Genomic DNA, 18,985 nt, shown 5'->3' on the forward strand with positions numbered 1-18,985 from the left:
CCCCCCCCCCCCCCCCCCCCCGGAATAGGCGAGCTGAGCAAGGCCGGGGCGGGGCTGGTACGCGGGGGCGGGCGGCTGCCGTTGAGATTTACTGCGCATGTGCGCTCTGGTTCCCGCCCACCTGGGGATTACTTTTGGGTGAGCCAGCACTGAAGAGCGTTTGAATCCGGAAATGTGCGGGTTAGGTTACTTTACTCCGTCAGTTGCTTTCCTGTTCTTTCCTTTCTCATTACCGCAAAAACGTGCTTCATCGCAGTCTAAAGAAAACACTTAGAAGTCTCAAAAAAAGAAAACACTTCTTGTCAATACGTATTTAGTCATAAGAATTACAGACCACCAATCCAGTCACTATTTAGGAGCAAATATTTGCTCAGCTTGTCTCCAGAAGCCTTCTTTTCAGGAGCCCAAGACTAAGGGATATTGACATAACCAAAATTCTAAATTTCTAACAGTACAAACTTTTTAAAGTATCCCCGCCCCCCGGCAAAAAAAGACTGGAAAAAAGTACAGCAAAATGAGAGGAGTGGAATTATAAGTCTTTTTTTCCCCTTTATCTTCCACTCTTCAGTGGAAACTTTCCTACTAAACTGTCAATATAAATGTTTTTGATATTAGTTCACAAAAGGAAGACTTCTCTGAATTGCCAATTTTGAGTTGCATGCTGAACATCTAGACCCCCAAAGGGCACCTCTTTCTGTGGTCTCCTTGTTCATGGCATCAGTGTCCCCCACTCTAGTTACCCAATTTGGCCTCCTATGTCTTCAATTATTCCTATTTCCACAAACACCCTCTTTTGTCCAGGTGCCACGTCCTTTTACAGTTTATTTTCACAGCGGCTACCTGAGGGCAATCCTTAGCTCCTTGCCGGACCTCCAAACACATCTTGCACCTTCCTCTCTTCCCTAGACACAGTACATCTTCATTCATCTCCCTGAAATGCAGACCCAGGCATGTTACTCCTTAGCTTAAGTATCTCTAATGTTAGGCTCTGGCAAAGATTCTCCCCCTGACCCAACTTTAGTCGGGCCCCCTAAGCCCTCGGAATCCAAAACCGAACTGCCTGTCTTCTTGCCCAAACACCTTCCCCAGATTGGTAAAAGGGCAGCTCCATTCCTCCAGTTGGTCATGCCACAAATCCTGACTCCTCTTTCTTTCATACCCCACGTCCAACAAAGCTCATTGGCTCCACCTTCCAGAAATGTCTAGACTCCACTGTCTTCTTACCACCTGCACTGTATGCTAAGCCATCATCATCTTGTCAACCGCCTTATTTTATTGGCTTCCCTACTGACACCCTTCCCTTTTAGGACTGAAGGTAGATTAAGTTTTCTGTCTTCAAAATCCTCCACTGGCTTCCCATCTCACTTAAAGTAAAGCCATGGCCTCAGGGCTTGACATGGTCTGTCTGGTGACCCTTCTTCCTCGTCTCTCTGTACTTCTCACTCACTCTGCTCCAGCCACACTGGCTGCCCTGCCAGGCCTAGAAAACCCCAGGCATGCTCTCACCTCACGGCCTTAGCACTTGCTGTTGCTTTTCTGGAGAGAACTTCTTCCACATTTCTACATGGTTTGCTCCCTACTTTTCTTCTTGGCTCGGGTGGCACCTACTCCATGAGGCCTTCCCTCAGGCTGCATTCTCTGAAGCAGATGCCAGGACAGAGAAGGGTGTGCAGGATATTTCTTAGGAATCCACAGCTGTGAAGAGAGGCAGATATAACAGGATTCGGCAGAAGTCAGTGGCAATACAGGCCTGATGCAATCTGGGAGAGAGCTCATCAGCTTGCCTTGCACCAGACTGACATGGCCAGGCCTTTATATTCCTCTCTTAGTTACTGAATTTGGGATGCCCCATGTAGGGCATGGCTGAACCACGGTGGTTCTCTGCAGCCGAAGCAGACCCTGAGGGAGCTGCAAGCCAAGAGTGTCTGCTGACCTCCTCCCTTCAATGAAGGCGGATCTGTGGAGTGCAGCTTGAAATCTGCCACACCATCTTGTTTAAAATTGCATTACCCTTTATCGTCCCTATCACCCTTCGCGGTTTTTTTTTTCCCCCACAGCACTTAACACCTTCTAATATACTATATAATTTAGTTATTTATTTTATTATCTGGTTCTTTCCTTGGAATATACTTTCTTTTTTTTTTTTTTTGAAGATTTTATTTATTTATTTTGACAGAGAGAGACAGCCAGCGAGAGAGGGAACACAAGCAGGGGGAGTGGGAGAGGAAGAAGCAGGCTCCCAGCGGAGGAGCCCGATGTGGGACTCGATCCTGGAACGCCAGGATCACGCCCTGAGCCGAAGGCAGCCGCCTAATGACTGCGCTACCCAGGCGCCCCTGGAATATACTTTCTAATGGTAGAGTGATTTTTTGCTTTGGGGCACAGCTGCATTTAAAATGGTGCCTGGCTCATAGCAGGCACTCGATAAATATTTGTTGTTTGAAAATGTCATTCAGCAGCCTGTCTAGTCATCACAGTGTAAAAGCCTTTCAAGAACCATGTCTTATTCATCTTGTCAGCATACGGTGCTTAGTAGGTATACATGTTTGTTGAATAAATGAATAAATGCACGAATGACTGTTATGTGAAACACATGTGTGATTTAAAATTCATTAGTTATATTAAAAAATAACGAGAAACAGGTAACATTAATTTTTAAAATACCTAACTCAATATATCTAAATTTTACCATTTCAACATGTAACCAATATGAAAATCATTAATGAAATATCTTTTTGTTTTGTTTCGTACTAAGTATTTAATATTCGGTGTGTATTTTGCACTCATACCATAACTCAATTTGGACTAATCACATTTTAAGTGCTGGATAGCCCTGTGTATGGCACAGCTCTATTGGAATTCTGCAATTTATGAGTCAGAATAATACAGTGTGTGTGTCTGGGGGGAGTGTGGGTTGGAGAGAGAGGTCTCTGGAGTCAATGATTTTCTGGGTCCCCATGATGACCCTTTAACTCAGTAGCTACTGATGTGCTCCAGCCAAAAACCACCAGGAACACACTTGTAGTTGAACGTGTTGGGTTGGTTGCTTATTGGCAGGAGAAGGCGTATCATGGGCATTGGTGATTGAAAGAACTTATTGTGGGATTTAAGTTTGTATTAGGTGATTTTAGGGAGGGTTTAAGGAAAAAAGGCTTTCTTCTGGACGGGACTGGATGCTATCAGGAAATGGGGATAATTCTATGATTGGAGGTTTTAATTTTGTCTAGAGGGAGGAAGACTAGGCAGAGGCTAATGCTGTAATTGGTAAATAAATAGGAGTCACTCTTATTCGCCAGAATAGAGGGATGTTTGTTCATTTTTGTGGCTGGAACAATTTCATGTTTTGCTGTGTTTATGATTATGGAGTGGCATTGTCTAGTGTTTATGTTCCGCAAGAACCAGCTGTGAGCACCGGGCCAGCTCCCAGCAACGCAGACGCCTGGCTCATACTACCAAGCCAGCTCCTGGAGTTCCAGGGGTGCTTTTCTCTAATAGCTGTGCGACCTTAAGCAAGTGATTTAACTTCTCCGTGGTCCGGTTTTCTCGTCTCTAAAATGAGAATACAAGAGCACATATCTCTCCATTTCTTAAAGTTGTTATCAACATTAAATAAGACAATCCGTGTAAAGAAACTGGGATAGCGTCTGGTATATAGTCACCACTCAATGAGTGTCACTGACTGTCTTTCAAGGATCTAAACTGCACTATATTTTTTTCACACTTCCAACATCTCGGAACGTCTTCCAAACAATGGCTTCTTAGAATAAACACAATGTAGTATTATTAATTCCAGATGGCTCTTGTTTGCAGGACAAGTCCTCGTCCTTTCCGACTGCTCAATCCATTCCTGGGTGAATGCCTTCACCTTTCAACCTTTCTCATGTTCCCAGTCCGGGGCAGACGCCCTCTGGGGCCCTCTCCCGTCCTCCGAGTTTTGGCTGCGCGGCTTCCCCAGGCAATACGGGCTCGGGCGACAGCACTCGGGAGCTTACGGCGGCGCGGCGCCCACGCGGCCCCGGGAGCCGGAGCAGAACCGGCGCGTCCCCGCCCGCCCGCCCGGCCATCAGCTGATGGGCCGCCCGCCGGGGAGGCTGCTACCGCCGCCTTCGCCGCCGCCGCCGCCGCCGCCGCCGCCGCCGCCGCGCGAACATGGCGGCCGAGATCCACTCCAGGCCGCAGAGCAGCCGTCCGGTGCTGCTGAGCAAGATCGAGGGGCATCAGGACGCCGTCACGGCGGCGCTGCTCATCCCCAAGGAGGACGGCGTCATCACGGCCAGCGAGGACAGGTAAGGGCCGACGGGTGGTGGACTGCCAAGGCGCGATTGGGACGGCCCGTACTCCCGCCGGCGACGGGGTGTGGGGGCAGTGGGGTCGGCGGCCTCGTCCCTGTCCGCGTAGAGTAGGCGTCGGCCCCGGGGATCTCGCCACCCCCATCCAGTCCGGGACCTTCACCCTCTAGCTCGGGACCCTGGTCCCACCGCGCCCCTCCGGACCGCCCCGCGGTCCTACTGCGTCCTTCCAGCCCGGGACCCCTGTCCCAGTAGTGCGCCCTTTCAGTCAGGAACCCCCACCGCGCCACCATATAGCTCGGGATCCTCTCCCCTTCCAGCCTGGGACTCCGGACCCGCCCCTCAGCAGGGGACCCCCGTCCCCTTGAGCCCCTCCGGTCAGTGACCCCCACGCGCCTGTCTAGCTCCGGATCCTCGCCCCTTCCAGCCTGGCAACCCCAGTTCCATCGCGCCCCTTCCAGCCCGGGAACCCCGTCCCTGCTCTCCTTTGTGGGGTTTTGCTTGCTCCTCGAAAGCGTCGCGATCTCTGTGGGGCGGGGGTGGGGGGGTGCTTCGCACTCCGCGGTAGGTTCCAAGCCTTGGAGCCAGGAGCACTGGAGGCAGGTTACCGCGGGTCCTGGTGCCAGGGATTCCCTTCTCTTAACAGACCTCTGGGGGCTTTCACTCTCTTACTTCTGCTTTACTCTGGGGTTGACAACTCTTTTCGCGCAACACCAACTCCCTAGATCAGTTATTTTTTTACAGCTGCCAGATCCATCTGAACTCTTTTTATTTACTACATAGTTGTTGGTTTGTTTGTTTGTTTTCGTAAAAGAGACTTATTTTTGAAAAGGTTGGGTGCTTTTATTTTAAAGAAAAATTTATTTTTCACCGTTAACGGCAAACCAGTATGACTTGCCATAAAGAATTAAACTCATAGCTAAAGCATGTTTCTGTGCACCTAAAGTCATCTCTTTCCAGCTCCTTGGTCTGCCCAGGGCTGTGTGATTGGATTGCAGAGATATTATTTGTTTTAAAAACCTTAGTGTTTTTAAAACCCTAAACGTTTAAAAGGTTCGTGGCTTTACGGTGGAAATGTGGAGGAAAAGACTGCTGTTTGCTGAGTGAAATTGTGTTTCCTTGCTACAATGAGTGCTCTTAAATGGTGATATTCCAAAAGTCATAAAGGCCTTCTGCAAGATGGAACGTACTTGCTGTCCCCTTAGAGCTGACAGCATAGACCATCCTTTTGTAGTTGAAGCTTTTGAGGGCCTGTCCTGATTGGGAACAGAAAACCTAAAGCCCCCAGTGCCTACTTGACCTTTGTATTTTGCTTTTTGAGTCGGTTTGTTGTGAGCAGGCGGTAGTCTTTCCAGCTCATTTGCATGTAGCTGACCTCAAAGGGGGTGGGGAGTGATTGGAAGGACCTGGGTGCTGGTGTGCAGAAGCAGTAAGGGAAAAGGAGAAGGGGATGCATGGGCCACAGGGAGAAGAAGGGAATGTGGAAAAAAAGGGCAAAGGACACAATAATGATATTTGCATGATATGAACTTAGATGCAGATAACATTTTATAAAACTTAGTTATCTTATTCAGTAAAATATCTTATCCGTGACTCATGCATATTGGGTAGATTGCTGAATATTTGAAATTACTGTCCAGGAGCAGTGCTGATAAATGTTTTATGGGAAGTGATTACTTAGCTGCTCTGGGACTGAAATGTTCTGGGGGAGCCTTAGATCAGCTCATTTTTTCACTGGGGCCCAGTAGGGCCCTGGCTGATGACAGGACCAGGAGAGGGTTGGAGCCTTGTGTTTCTAATTTGTGTTTCGGGTCCCTGGAGCTTCCTTGAAGGTAGGACATTTTTGAGCAGGTGCCTTACTTTATGGGATTTATGAAAGCACGTGGCTGTGGGTTTTTTTTTGTTGTTGGATGTGGTGGTGCGTCTTTACACTGTCATAGATACGTGTCATATACTTCAATTATTCATTCATGCATTCGTATATTCATTCATTCATAGATTTAGAAATACTGTACCTATTGAGTGCCAGGCTCAGGGAATACAAGAGGGATCAAAAGTCACAGCATCTGCCCTCCTGACTTCCGATTCATTGATTTTTATGGCCCTTGACCTGATGAAACCAGCATATTAGGGAAACAGAACACTGACTGCCCTTAATCATCAAACAGGTACTTATTAGATACTGTGGGCTGGACCTGTGGGGTAGAAAGACAGTGACGCCAAAATCTCTGTTTCCAAAGGGCTGGACAGACTGGTGAAGAGATGCCCCTGTGATCTCAGCTTCCAGGGTATTGGGGAGACACAGAGGAAAGAGTGTCCTCAAGGGCCAGGGTTTAAGGACAGCCTTGGGAGATGTCACTGGATAGAGGAGTGGGCTGTGTGAAGGAAGGAGGGTGCACAGCCCTGTGGCAGGCAGATGGAAAGAACAGGAGGCAATAGAGGACCACAGTTACTTCTAGCTGACCTGATCAAAGGGTGTATGAGTGGCCATGGCAGGGGAGAGTCCTGAGAGCTGGAAGGCCTAGTGTCCAGTTTTGGAAGGGCCTTCCCTGTGCACCACTCTTGGGAATTTGACTTTAGTCTGCATGTAGTGAGGAACCATCAAAGAATTCAAAGTAAGTGACATGATGAAAGTTTATACTTTGGAAATAACAATGGCTAACCTTTTAAAAGTCCCTTCTCTCTATCCATCCAGAACCTTTTAAAAGTCCCTTCTCTCTATCCATCCATCCCCACCTATGTACGTGGCTGCATCCAGTCCTCACACCCCCTACCCCCCCCCCGCCGTGAGGGGGGGAGTACAGTCACTACCCTTATCAGTAGCTCCAAAATTCAGTGTATTCTAAAAGTCAAAGGTGGGTTGGTTTGTGTGTTTGTAAACTGGGCCTGAAAACTTACTGATGCTAAAACTTGCCCTGAAGAGACAAGACTGCTTGTAATCTTTATTTATCCCGTGCAGTGTGAGTGCTCGTGCGTTCTCCTGCAGAAGCAGCGGTGCGTGTAACTGCAGGTGCTGTCCCCAGGCCCCGCTGGGGGTGTTCTAGAACAGAAGGTGGGCATATGCATCCTATTGCAGCGGGCCTTTGACAGTTTAGGAAACGGAGGCACAAAGGATACTGCAGTCACTCCCCCAGGCCTCGTAGCTACTGATTGGACTAAGATTGAACCCAGGTCTGAATCGGAGACTCTAGTTCTTTCTGCCATGCGTGCAGTTGTGCTGCACATGGGAAGAAACCGTATCCAGGCAGCATCTGTCAACGATTGACTGTCCAGGAGCAGGTGTAAAATGATAGGATTCTACCTTTTGCTGTGATTTAGTTATCCTTCCTTCTTTTAGTTTTCAGGGTTTTGTTTTGTTTTGTTTTGTTTAAACAAAGCTTCTACCTTTTCTGTATAACTTCTGCTTTAATGCTCAGAACAGTACTAACATTTAAAGTAGGCTCCAGCTGAAGTTAATTCATTTTATAAAAGCTAAAAGCAGTGAGAACTGGCTCAAGAGTGTTCTGAGAGAAAAAGTGAAAGATGTGAGGGTCACCTGAAGTTAGTGTCCATTTTTCTAAATGAGGCCAGTGGTTTGCAAGGAGGGGTGATTTTGGCCCACAGGGCCATTTGGCAGGATCTGGAGACCTTTTGGTGTCAGGACTACAGGAGGGTGTTGCTGGCATCAGTGGGTAGAGGCCAGAGATGCTGCTCCGTGTCCTATAACGCACAGGACAGTAAGTACCGCACAGAGAGAAGTACCAGCTCCAGATGTCGGGAGCGCCGTGGTTGAGACACCCTGGTTTAGGCTGCATGTACCTATTTATCCGGTCTTTCTAGACGGTGGTTCACATACCTGAGCACATATCAGCTTCCGATTCAGTGAGGCTGGGGTGGGGCCTGAGAGTTGGCATTTCTTCCAAGTTCCCAGTGATGTGGATGCTGTTCTTGCTGGTCCAGGAACCCCACTTTGAGAACTACTTTCTACGAGAGAGTTACTCGTCATGGTGCTTGCCTGTGCAAGCCCACTGGGAGCGAGCACTTTATACTTCGTCCTCTTTTCTGTCAGTTTCCGGGATGTATTTGCCTGGAGTCATTTACATGTTCCCATCGATTTCCCATTAAAACCAAACTGTGTAAGACAAATCTGAATACACACGATCCCCTCAAAGGGTATTAAACCCACGTGGAATACCGAGCCTAATTCCGTCGGCCTGGAGTCCCTGGGAATGGTTTGGGCAGCGAGCTTGGTGGTCTGATCCGAGACCGTCAGAGTTCCTGTGCCACAAAGGGTTAGCAGAAAATGGCAACTTCTCTCTTGTGTGCCTTCACCTAGATTTTGTTAGAGTCATAATTACCCCAAACTCTTTTGTTACACGAGACCTGAATTTGTGTTTTTAACTTTAGTTTGCAGTTGCCTGAACTTGGGAACCGGCATTTTTCAGCATGCCAACAAGTATGCTACGTTTGTAAAACTTAAAAAAAAAAAAAAGTTTTGAATCAGTAAAGTAGGACTGTCTCTCTCTCTAGTCAGGAAACTCTAAAAATAGAAGTACTAACCTGAATGGTAAGTTGAAGAACTTGAACTACAGCAATCATTTTCCTGATAGTGGGAACAGAAAACGAGACTCAGCTTTCCGAACAAAACTGAAATGTGGTAAGACCACGGGAAACCCATTCCCTGGACACGTTTGCCTTTTGACTTTTTTTTTTTTTTTTGCTGTGGACTGCACCAAAAATTTCATAAAAGAAAGCAGAAGGATAGAATTTTTAAAAGAAAAAATTGTATGAAAAAGCCTTAGAAATAAGGCTGCAGTCTTGCCGTCTTCGTTTTTGGAAAACAGTTGGAGGACAAGCGTGCTTATGCTGCTGCATCAGGGGCCCGGAGGCCACGGTGGTGCTCAGTTGCCTGGCCGAAGTCAAGCAAAGGCAGATCTGCTGTGTTTTGCAATATTGTAGGATATTGCACTTCGGCTGGTAAACAGTAACAATTAGAGAAATCCAACTTTTAACGTATTTGGGTAGCATCTGCTTTTCTTTCTTTTTTTAAAAATTTTATTTATTATTTCTGTGATAGACAGCCAGCGAGAGAGGGAACACAGCAGGGGAGTGAGAGAGGAAGAAGCAGGCTCCCAGCGGAGGAGCCCGATGTGGGACTCGATTCTGGAACACCGGGATCACGCCCTGAGCGGAAGGCAGACGCTTAACGACTGCGCTACCCAGGCGCCCCCAGCATCTGCTTTTCTTGCTGCTGTTATACCAGCTATTTACTCTGATATACTTGTTTCCTTTCCGACATTTCTAAGCGTATTAAGGTAGTTTGAGGGAAAAATTATATATTTGCTAACTGTTCGCGTGGAAGCAATTTTGCATCAACAACTTGATTTTTAAGTGTTATGCTTAGGGGAAAACCTGCCATAGCTGGAAGCTGTTGACTTTTACAGAAACCCAGGGTGTTAACTGCTGTGTTTTTGTTGTCACACAGTGCCTAAAAGTAGATTCTGATTTGTGTTAGAAAATAAAAGGAAGAAGTGAGAAGGCAGGAAGCATTTATTCCTCTGTGGTTGGAATGGCCCTTCATTGTGAAGATCATTTTCTTATCGCATAGTCGAGAGCAGACTCTGGATCCAGAATGCCTGCGTTTGAATCCCAGCCGCGTGACCGTGGGCAGGTTGCTTATTCTTTCTGTGCCACAGTTTTCTCATCTGTAAAATGGGGACAGTACCTACCTCAAGGTTTTGTGAGAATTGGATTAATTAAGATGCAAAGTGCATTGAACAGTGCCCAGCACAGGGAAAGCACTGTGTATGTGTTGGCTACTATTATTTCCCATGGAATAATTTTAATCTCAACAAAAGCTAAAGATGTCTGCTTTATGTGTGTGTAAATAAAACAATTTTTTTCTGTATGAAGTAGGACAATAACCATTTTGAAAGTCACTTACAAACCTAAGTTCTTGTAACTATCTTTGGGTTGTGTCTTCTCATCATTTCCATATTGGTCACAAGTCATGTCAGGCATGAGTTTTCCATTATAAAATCTTTGCCCTGCTGTGTTCCGGGGGCCCCAAGACCACCCCTCAGTTTGTTGATTCATTAGGAGGACTGCCAACATACAGTCGTCCTCAGGGCCATGATTTATTACGGCAAAGGGACACAAACAGAATCGGTGGGAGGAAAGGTATGGGGTGAAGTCCAGAGGAAAGCAGCGTGAGCTTCCGTGAGTCCTTGCCCTGTGGAGAGTCACACAGGAAGTGCTCCATTCCTCCAGCACTGAGTTATGACCACATGCGTAAAATATTGTCTCCCAGGAGACTCATTAGAGACTCTGTCCCCACTGCTTTTATTAGGGGCTGGTCATGTAGGTACCCTCTGCCTGGCACTTGCCAACAGTCCAGACTCCCACAAGGAAAGCAGGTGTTCAGTGGTCTCTCAACTGTTTGAGGGAATCAATAAACAGACCTGGTAGGAAGAAAGAAGCGTGGAACAGAATTGGAAACAAGGCTACTCTTCCTTACTGCCTCAAACTCTGCTTTTGGGGGGTTGGTTTAACGTTGTGTTTCGAGACACGTAGGCTATGGATAGAGTTTGAACTTTTTTGGTAAGTTAAGAAAGTGTTGCATGGGCCCTACGTGGACGGCATCCTGCCTGGATTGTTCCTGCCGCTAGAGGTTCTGATGGCTTTTAGCCTTCTTGCTGGCACAGAGGTCACAAAAAATCATTTTGATGCTGACGGTGAACAGGTAACAGCAGGAAGGTTCCTCAAGTGAAAAAGAAAACATCTGCAAGTAGAAAACCATCCGTCTGGCTTCTGGAGGGGCATTCCTCATTTAGGAGCTGGTGGAGATGCCTCGTAAGTGGCCTTCCGCTCGGGATAGAAATCTGCCTGTGTCAAAATCAGGAATCCGAGAGTCACCGTCATGGGCAGTTGAAGCTGTTCAGAATTCCTTCCCTAGACTGTAAAAGGAGTTGGAAATTTAAATTTTTCTCAGCCAATCTAATTCTCCTCGGTAAAAAGAGGCTGGTTTCCCTGCCTTTCCGTTTAGATAGTCAATTCAATAAAAATCTAGTGTTTCCCCCCTTTGTTACCAAAGGAGAAAGGCTTCTTTCTATAGCAGGAATGAAGAGGGCAGAGTTCAGGAGACTTGGCTGAAAGGAAACTGCTATTTATTTGATAAAAGCAGATTGCACTGATGACCATATCCTTTTCTTTCTCTTGTAGGCTCACATCCTAATGTTAGAGAAAGCATGGAGGCTCCTAGAACGACACATTGTGTCTGTAGCCCCTGGAGGTAGTCAGAGTAGGAAAAAATACCCTTTGCTGAAGGTAACAGAAATGTTTGGTGATTTATCAAGATATGAAATAGTATCAGCAGCCCTAAGAGTGACTAGAAAATCAGATTTCCTCAAATTTTACTATTGTAAGAATTTAAAAGAATCAGGCCTTGGGCTTAATCTGTAACATGTGCTATCCTCTGTATTCTGTCTTTAATTGGTTAATTCAGTAATCCTGGTATATCAGTTTATAATGTAAAAATGGTTGAATTTCCTTCATTTAGCTGTTTTGGTTTAATTAGAGTGTTTTTTGAGAAATGTAAAAAAGGGCGCCTGGGTGGCGCAGTCAGTTGGGCGCCCACCTCTTGTTTTTAGCTCGGGTCTTGATCTCAGGGTCGTGTATTCAAGCCACGCAGTGGGCCCCACACTGGGCTCAGAGCCTACTTAAAAAAAGAAGAAAAAAGAAAAAGACCTTGTTTTAGAAATGCTGATGTGTCGGGCGAGACAGAATTTGGCCTTGGGATTTTACCAAAGGACTGGTGTGCTTTTTGAATCTATTTATCAAAGCGTGGGCATGATTTTCAAGGTAATCATACTGGAGAATAAAATGTATTGAATCCAGATGTGTGGCCTCATGGAGTTGGTTTAAAAATGATATTAATCAGTACTCCCACAAGATGCCTTCTGGTTTGCAGGCCAGTGCTTTTCACAAGAAGAACCATGCTTGGAATCAATCTTCGTTCCTCCTCTTTCTAGCTTAAACAGATGAGGCTTTATAGACTTGGTGATTTCTTAAAGCACATTTTTAACTTGCTTTTAATCAGCTCTTTGAGGGAGTCAAAGGGACTAGAAGAAATGAAAGGAGCTTTTCTACCTATTCTGATCATCAGGCATATCTTTGAGAAGATCACAGACTAGTCTCGCTGGAATAAATACTTCATTCTTAACCAGACCTGTGGTTTTTAGTCTTCTTTTCATGTATTTACTGTAGTGGGGTAAAAGAACATGCAGAATTTTGATCCTTGATAGGATGAAAAATATTGAATATTATTTAATTAAGAGTAATAACTTCGTTTATGCTTTACAGTAACTTCTTTAGTTTCTTGGGATTCAAGTTAGCATCTGTGCAAAGTGAGGATCCTGTCAGGTCAAAGTTAAAGTGGACTTACTTGTTTATTTAGTACTTTTAAATCCTTGATACTCAGTAAATGCCATATGCTATTTTTATGTTTTATTTTAAGGTCAGAATCGTAAGTATTCTTAAAGGTATTCTAGGGGTGCCTGGGTGGCTCAGTCAGTTAAGCGTCTGCCTTGGGCTCAGGTAGTGATCCTGGGGTCCTGGATAGAGCCCTGTGTGGGACTCTTTGCACAGTGGGGAGCCTTCTTTTCCCTCTCCCTCTGCCTGCCACTCCCCCTGCTTGTGTGTGCGCGCGCTCTCTCTCTCTCCCCCCCCCTCTGTCAAATAAATAAATAAAATCTTAAAAAAAAAAAAGGTATTCTGTTTTTGAAAGAGCATAGTATCATTTAGTTATTGCTATGAAACAAACCACTTCAAAATTCAGTGGCTTAAAACAGCAAGTACAGTTCACTCTTGAACAACGTGGCTTTGGACTGTGCAGGCCCACTTATATGTGGATTTTTTACAGTATGGTACTGTAAATGTATTTTCTTTTCCTTATGATTTTCTTAATAACTTTTTCTCTTCCCTAGCTTATTTTATTGTAAAAATAAATACCCATTAACTGATGAATGGATAAAGAAGATGTGTGTGTATGTGTATATATATTATATATATATTGGAGTGTTATATATATATATAATATATGTACATACGTGTGTGTATGTGTGTATATATAACAGAATATTTCTCCGCCATCAAAAAGAATGAGCTCTTACCATTTGCAATGACATGGATGGAGCTAGAGTGTATTATGCTAAGCAAAATAAGTCAGAGAAAGACAAATGCTGTATGATGTCACTCATTTGTGGAATTTAAGAAACAAAACAGATGAACATATGGAAAGAAAAAAAAGAGAGAGGGAAATGAACTATTAGAGACTCTTAACCATAAAGAACACACTGAGGGTGGCTGGAGGGAGGTGGGCGGGGGAGGGGCTCGATGGGGGATGGGGTGAAGGAGAGCACTTGTGATGAGCCCTGGGTATTGTATGTAAGTAATGAATCACTGAATTCTACTCCTGAAACCAATATTACACTGTATGTTAGCTAGAATTTAAATAAAAATTTGAAATAAAACAAAATACATGTTAATTGAGAAAGATTTTGTTAGAGTCACTGTTGCTATTTGGCACAGAAGTTAGGATTTCTTTGAACTAAATGAGAGCTTTGAAGTTAGACGTAGACTTTTCCACATTCTAGATTTGTTTGGAGTGAAAAAGTAATTTAATTCTTCATGTCTCCTTATTGTTTAGGGGTTATTACTTTGGAGGATAAAACGTGGAATTCTCTGAAAAGCGTTTTGTTTTTTTAATTTGTTTTACTTATTATTTACCATATAAAGCTGCTTTGTTTTGAATTACTTATTTTTGTAATGTTTTGAAATGTGAATTTTCATCATCCTCTGATAAAAGAGCAGTACAATTGGATAAAAGAACTAAACAGACTTACGTTGGTTTGTTTGATTTGGGACTTTGACTCTCCTTACCTTTGCCTCCGTGGGTATAAAATGCAGGTCTTGGCTGTCGTCTTTGCATGAGGATGTGGCATCATGTTCTCAGCCGACAGTAGCCTTTCTTGGATCCTGATGTGTTTTCTGGAATACGGGAAGTAGCTTTGTCTGCCACTGCAGTTCACTGCTGTGAACTTAGAAGTCAAGGAGGGACCCGTGTGTCCAGAGGCACAGTGGATTCCCTTGTGTCTTTCAGGCCTGGCAGCCCTGTGTCTTTTGGGGTCTTCTCTTTCCTGCCTTTCTGCATCTGATTCCTTCACCCAGTTGTGCCCCCTGCTCACTTCTCTTGGGGGGTGACATTCTCAAGGTTGTGTCCACCCGGCCCCTCTAGCCCTGGAGTCCCGGTCCGTGGGTCTGTGTCTCTGTGTTAGCTCTGGGCATCCTTGGCCCTCTGCACTGACCTCCGTGGATGCATCAGATCCCCGACTAGACTCGATGGGGGCACGACAAGCTCCAGACGCCCAGGCCTCACCCATGGCAGGAGTTTCTGTGGAAGACAGTACCAGCCTCGGAAGGAGAGCCCTCAGTGAGCGATGACCAGAGCCTCTTAGGCTCTGCCTTCCTAAAGAGAAGTGGCTGCAGCCTACTTGAAGTTGTCTCTGATTCCAGTGCTGCTCGTGCCCCGGAGCTTCGGTCCGATGCCTGTTTTACTCCTCAGCCTTGTTTGCTCTTGTTGGGAATGATTTAACGGACACATTCCCAGGGAGTGCACAGTCTTCACATTTATTTATTTATAAAATTTTATTTACTTGAAAGAGAGAGAGCATGAGTGGGGTGAGGGGCAGAGGGAGAAGTAAACTCCCCGCTGAGCAGGGAGTCCGATGCGGGGCTGGATCCCAGAACCTGGAGGTCATGACCTGAGCCGAAGGAAGCCACTTAATGAGCCCCCCGGGCGCCCCTAGTCTTCACATTTAGATAGCTGCCTTGAAGTTGAACAAATACATCCTTGAGTGCCTCAGGGCTCGGGAGGAGTTGTTTAATTGTTGGCTTGTTCTGCTTACTGAGTGGAGGTTGGGGACCCTGCGGTTCTCTGAGTCTCAGGGCTCCAGGACCCCCCAGCCCCAAAGGAGCTGAAGACCTCCACTGCTTTACGGGTGTGTTCCTTCTCTCCTACGTGTCCTATCCAGCCTGGCTCAGCCCAATTACAGTAGTTAGATTTATCATTTTACATTATGCTTTTTATTTTTTACAAAAAAATTAACATTTCATAAACATTTTCTCATGGGGTCATGGTCTTCCCAACTATTTTTAATGACCGCGTAAGCATACGAACTCAATGGCTTATCTGAACCCATGATTTTCAGAACTATTTGTAATGACTACGTAAGCTATTGAATTAATATGCCTTTAACCCATTCATTATTTAACATTTCCCCCCAGTTTTTACTCCTTTGAATAATGCTCATAGGAACTTTTTTGTAATGTGCAATTCTTTTTTTCCTATTAAATAATTTCTTCAGAATCAGTTGCCAAGCATGGAATTCCTAAATCTTTTGTTGTTGTCAGTACTATTAGTAGTAGTAGTAGCAGCAGCAATATTAGGCAGGAAACATTTTTCTCAGTACATGGAACAAATTCTCACCAGAGTTAGTTCTGATTTACAGTGCTGGCCGAAAATTACGAGAACCCTAGAAATGACATTTTATTGTTGTTTTCAGTTGTTCGTTTGCTTAGCCCTGTACAGCGATATATTTTAAACACATTTCGGTCTGAAATATTTAAAATAAAAAAATACAGTCCAACTTTGGCTTCTCCTTTATCCTGAAAATAAACGGATCATCCACCTAGCTGAAGAACGATAGACAAATACAGTGATGGTGGTGGTGGGCATCCAGTGTGGTGATGCATATAGAACATTACCGTCTAATATAGAAATACCTTTTCTCACCTACCCGTGGAAATACCGTAGCTATGTGTAAGCCCAAGCTTCTCCAACTAGGAGGGCAGAGGAGATTGGCGTAGGTAATAGTAGCATGGAGAACTCTGAAAAAATGTTATGTAGGCTCCGAAAGAAATGACACATTTCCTTTCTAAGTACCTTTTGGAAAAATATCAGACTATTGTTTTAAAACGACTTAAAAATAGAGCCTGGCAAAGGTGAACATGTTTCTGAGGTTTTGGTTTTAAGGAAAGACTTTTTTTTCAGATTGGCATGATCTTGGAATGTCAAAGAAAACCAATCCACTAAAAAAATGGCTAGAATAAGCAGCAAGCAAAGCATAAAATGAGTTTAGGTGAGTGGGTGTAAACTTGTCAAAATATTAAAGGAAAAGTTAAGCTGTTATATTTTAATTTAACTCAGAGAGAGTGGCTTCGACATTGAGCTAGGCAGAAAATATTGTGGTTTTTGTAGAAATAAAACAGTCTGATCTTGACACTCAGTGATTTTATGGTCTATTAATAACATGCTAGAGTTTTTAGTTTTGTCCTGTAAATGTTACTAAACTGTATTATTGTGTTGCTTTCAACTTAAATAGATTTTACTTCCAGTTTACTGAATAGTAAATTCTTTTGGTCTCTCGAGGCTGTTGATTTTTTTTTTTTTAATAAGCAGCCCAACTTAAGCCTATTTTTACAACCATTTATTACCCAGTCGAGACACATTCTAAACACAATACACAACAAATTCTTTTATTACTTAGTAGAAATTATACGGCTTTGTTTAATACATAGGTTCTTGGTAGTAGTGGAATGTTAGGGGTTAAAATTAACATTGTTTTGATTTAATCTTGGATATGGGAGATTTTAGCATTGTTGTGGAAGGAAGGGAAAGGGCATGGCTTGAAAAGAGATGGGACAGAATTCCAGATAGAAGATGGGAATACAGAGAGGTAGAGCTGACTGTCAAGGTCAAGTGTGTATTTGGAACTTGATTCCCAAGCAAGGATGGTCTTCTCTCAGCCTGGATGTAATCGATTTTCAGACAAAACATCATGTGAGGTAATTTACTCTTGCCAGTTTCAGCTGGTATGTCAGCTAGTGTGCGGTATGTCAGCTGGGTGCAGACCAAATTGTAATACTCACGTTGGTCGTCCAAAGGAAATAATACTGTGTTCCCAAAATGCTGGGGTCTGGGTAGTTTCCATGTTGACCTTGGGCTATTTTAAATATCATTCTGAACTTAATGAAATAAAAATTAGGCTTTTCGAAGTTAGATTTCTGGATGGCAGAGATAACCTTTAGGGTTCCCCGCTCACGGCCAATTGCTCTTCTTCCATGAGGGAAGCGTGTGCCACTAAGTCCTTCTTTGAGCTGCCTGTGCGTTCATGAGGATGTGGAATTACAGACTATAAAAATTAAAGGTCCCTTCCTACATGCTTTATTCTGATCTCCCTCTCTTAATTTTGGATGTGAACTTAGACTTCCAGAATTTACTGGCATAATACAGGTACCTGGAAAGAAAATCTGCCTGATTATCTTGCCTCGTGACCCTCGTCACATGGGAGGTAGTTTAATAGGGCTCAAAAGAAGAAACCGTGTTTGGTATTCTTGGTGTCATCAGACGTCCTGTATTAGTACCGGCTTGATTGCCAACAACAGAAATAACTCAGGCTGACTTAAGCTACTGAGAGTGTTTCTGGTAAGGATGCTGGGGTGTCTGCCTCGCGGAACCCAGACTAGGGAAACAGCTCGGTCTTGGTCATGGGGGACCCTCTTCAGCTTGCTTCTGCTTCTTTTAATAGGTCGACTTCATTCTTTCCCTTTTTTTGATGTGCAACATTCTGCAGTCCAAAGTGGAAAACGTGACCAGAAACAGCCTTTTCAACTATTGGAGATACTGATCTATTTTTCTCTCTCCCTGTTTCTGATTTCCCAAGGGAGGAGCTGATTGATCCATCTAGGATCAGGCGCCCATTTCTGGTCTAGCCAGTTGTGATCAGGGCTGGGATGTGGAGAAAGTTGGCAAAGGTTCCACTGTGACCAATGAGCAGCGGCTGGAAGATGGCGTGTTGTACACATGGCTTCTCCTATGCTGAGGCCTGTGTCCAGTTCATATACAAAGTAGTAATTTGCCCACTGTGCTGCTAGGTCCTCTTATTTATTTGGATGAATGAGGGTCAACATATAGTCTTTCTTTCTTGTGATCTGATTATATACAGTAATCTGTATAGATCTGAATTGTAGTTGGGCAAGTCCTGACAAATGCATGTACTCATGAAACCAACTCCCCAGAGCCTTGCCATTACCCCGAAAGTTCCTGCCTATCCCTTTACATTCTGTCTTCCTCCCCCAGGAGCAACACCATTCTGATTTTTATCCTCATAGACTAGTCACACTTGTCTTGAATGTCAAACAAAATGGAAACATGTAGTGTCAACACTTAGTCTTATGTGTTTCAGTTTAAGGTGCAGACATTTAATCAGTGCCAACTGTGTGCCAGAATCTGCGTGGCTGTTCGAAATCCTAGTGCGATGGTGACAGAGCTAAGAGTAAGGGGCAGTGGGACCAGTGAGACTCAACACAGAAGGAGAGTGGGCCCCTGCGGGGAGAGGCCGTGAGGGTCCCAGGCATTGTGCGGTGGAAGGGACCTGGAGCTTTGAGGAGCTTCTGCGAGTGGAGGAGGAAGAGCCCTAGTGTTCCTTATTGTTCTCCTGACATGATAAGCCGGAATATTAAACTTTGGCTATTTTGGTCATTTGTCATTTTCCTGCCTGTGTGCAGGATTTCCTCATCTCCCCGTGAGGGTTCTGATGAAAGGAGAGGCCCAGAGACCTGGCGTGGGATGATTTCCTCCTGGGGGCAGGAAGACCGGG

The 18,985-nt window shown here is 44.7% G+C and overlaps 1 protein-coding gene across 1 annotated transcript in view; it reads left to right on the top strand.

Moving 5' to 3' along the window:
- The first annotated feature begins 4,055 nt into the window (after nucleotides 1-4,055).
- Nucleotides 4,056-18,985, top strand: part of WDFY1 (WD repeat and FYVE domain containing 1) — a 46,504-nt gene continuing 31,574 nt past the window's right edge. The window contains exon 1 of the mRNA XM_040639839.1: nucleotides 4,056-4,286. Coding sequence (XP_040495773.1) covers nucleotides 4,150-4,286 — 137 coding nt within the window. The 5' untranslated portion in view covers nucleotides 4,056-4,149. The remainder of the gene's footprint in view (nucleotides 4,287-18,985) is intronic.

This window comes from Ursus maritimus, unplaced genomic scaffold (genome assembly GCF_017311325.1).
Source record: "Ursus maritimus isolate PB19 unplaced genomic scaffold, ASM1731132v1 scaffold_1, whole genome shotgun sequence".
In the NCBI taxonomy this organism is placed as follows: domain Eukaryota; kingdom Metazoa; phylum Chordata; class Mammalia; order Carnivora; family Ursidae; genus Ursus; species Ursus maritimus.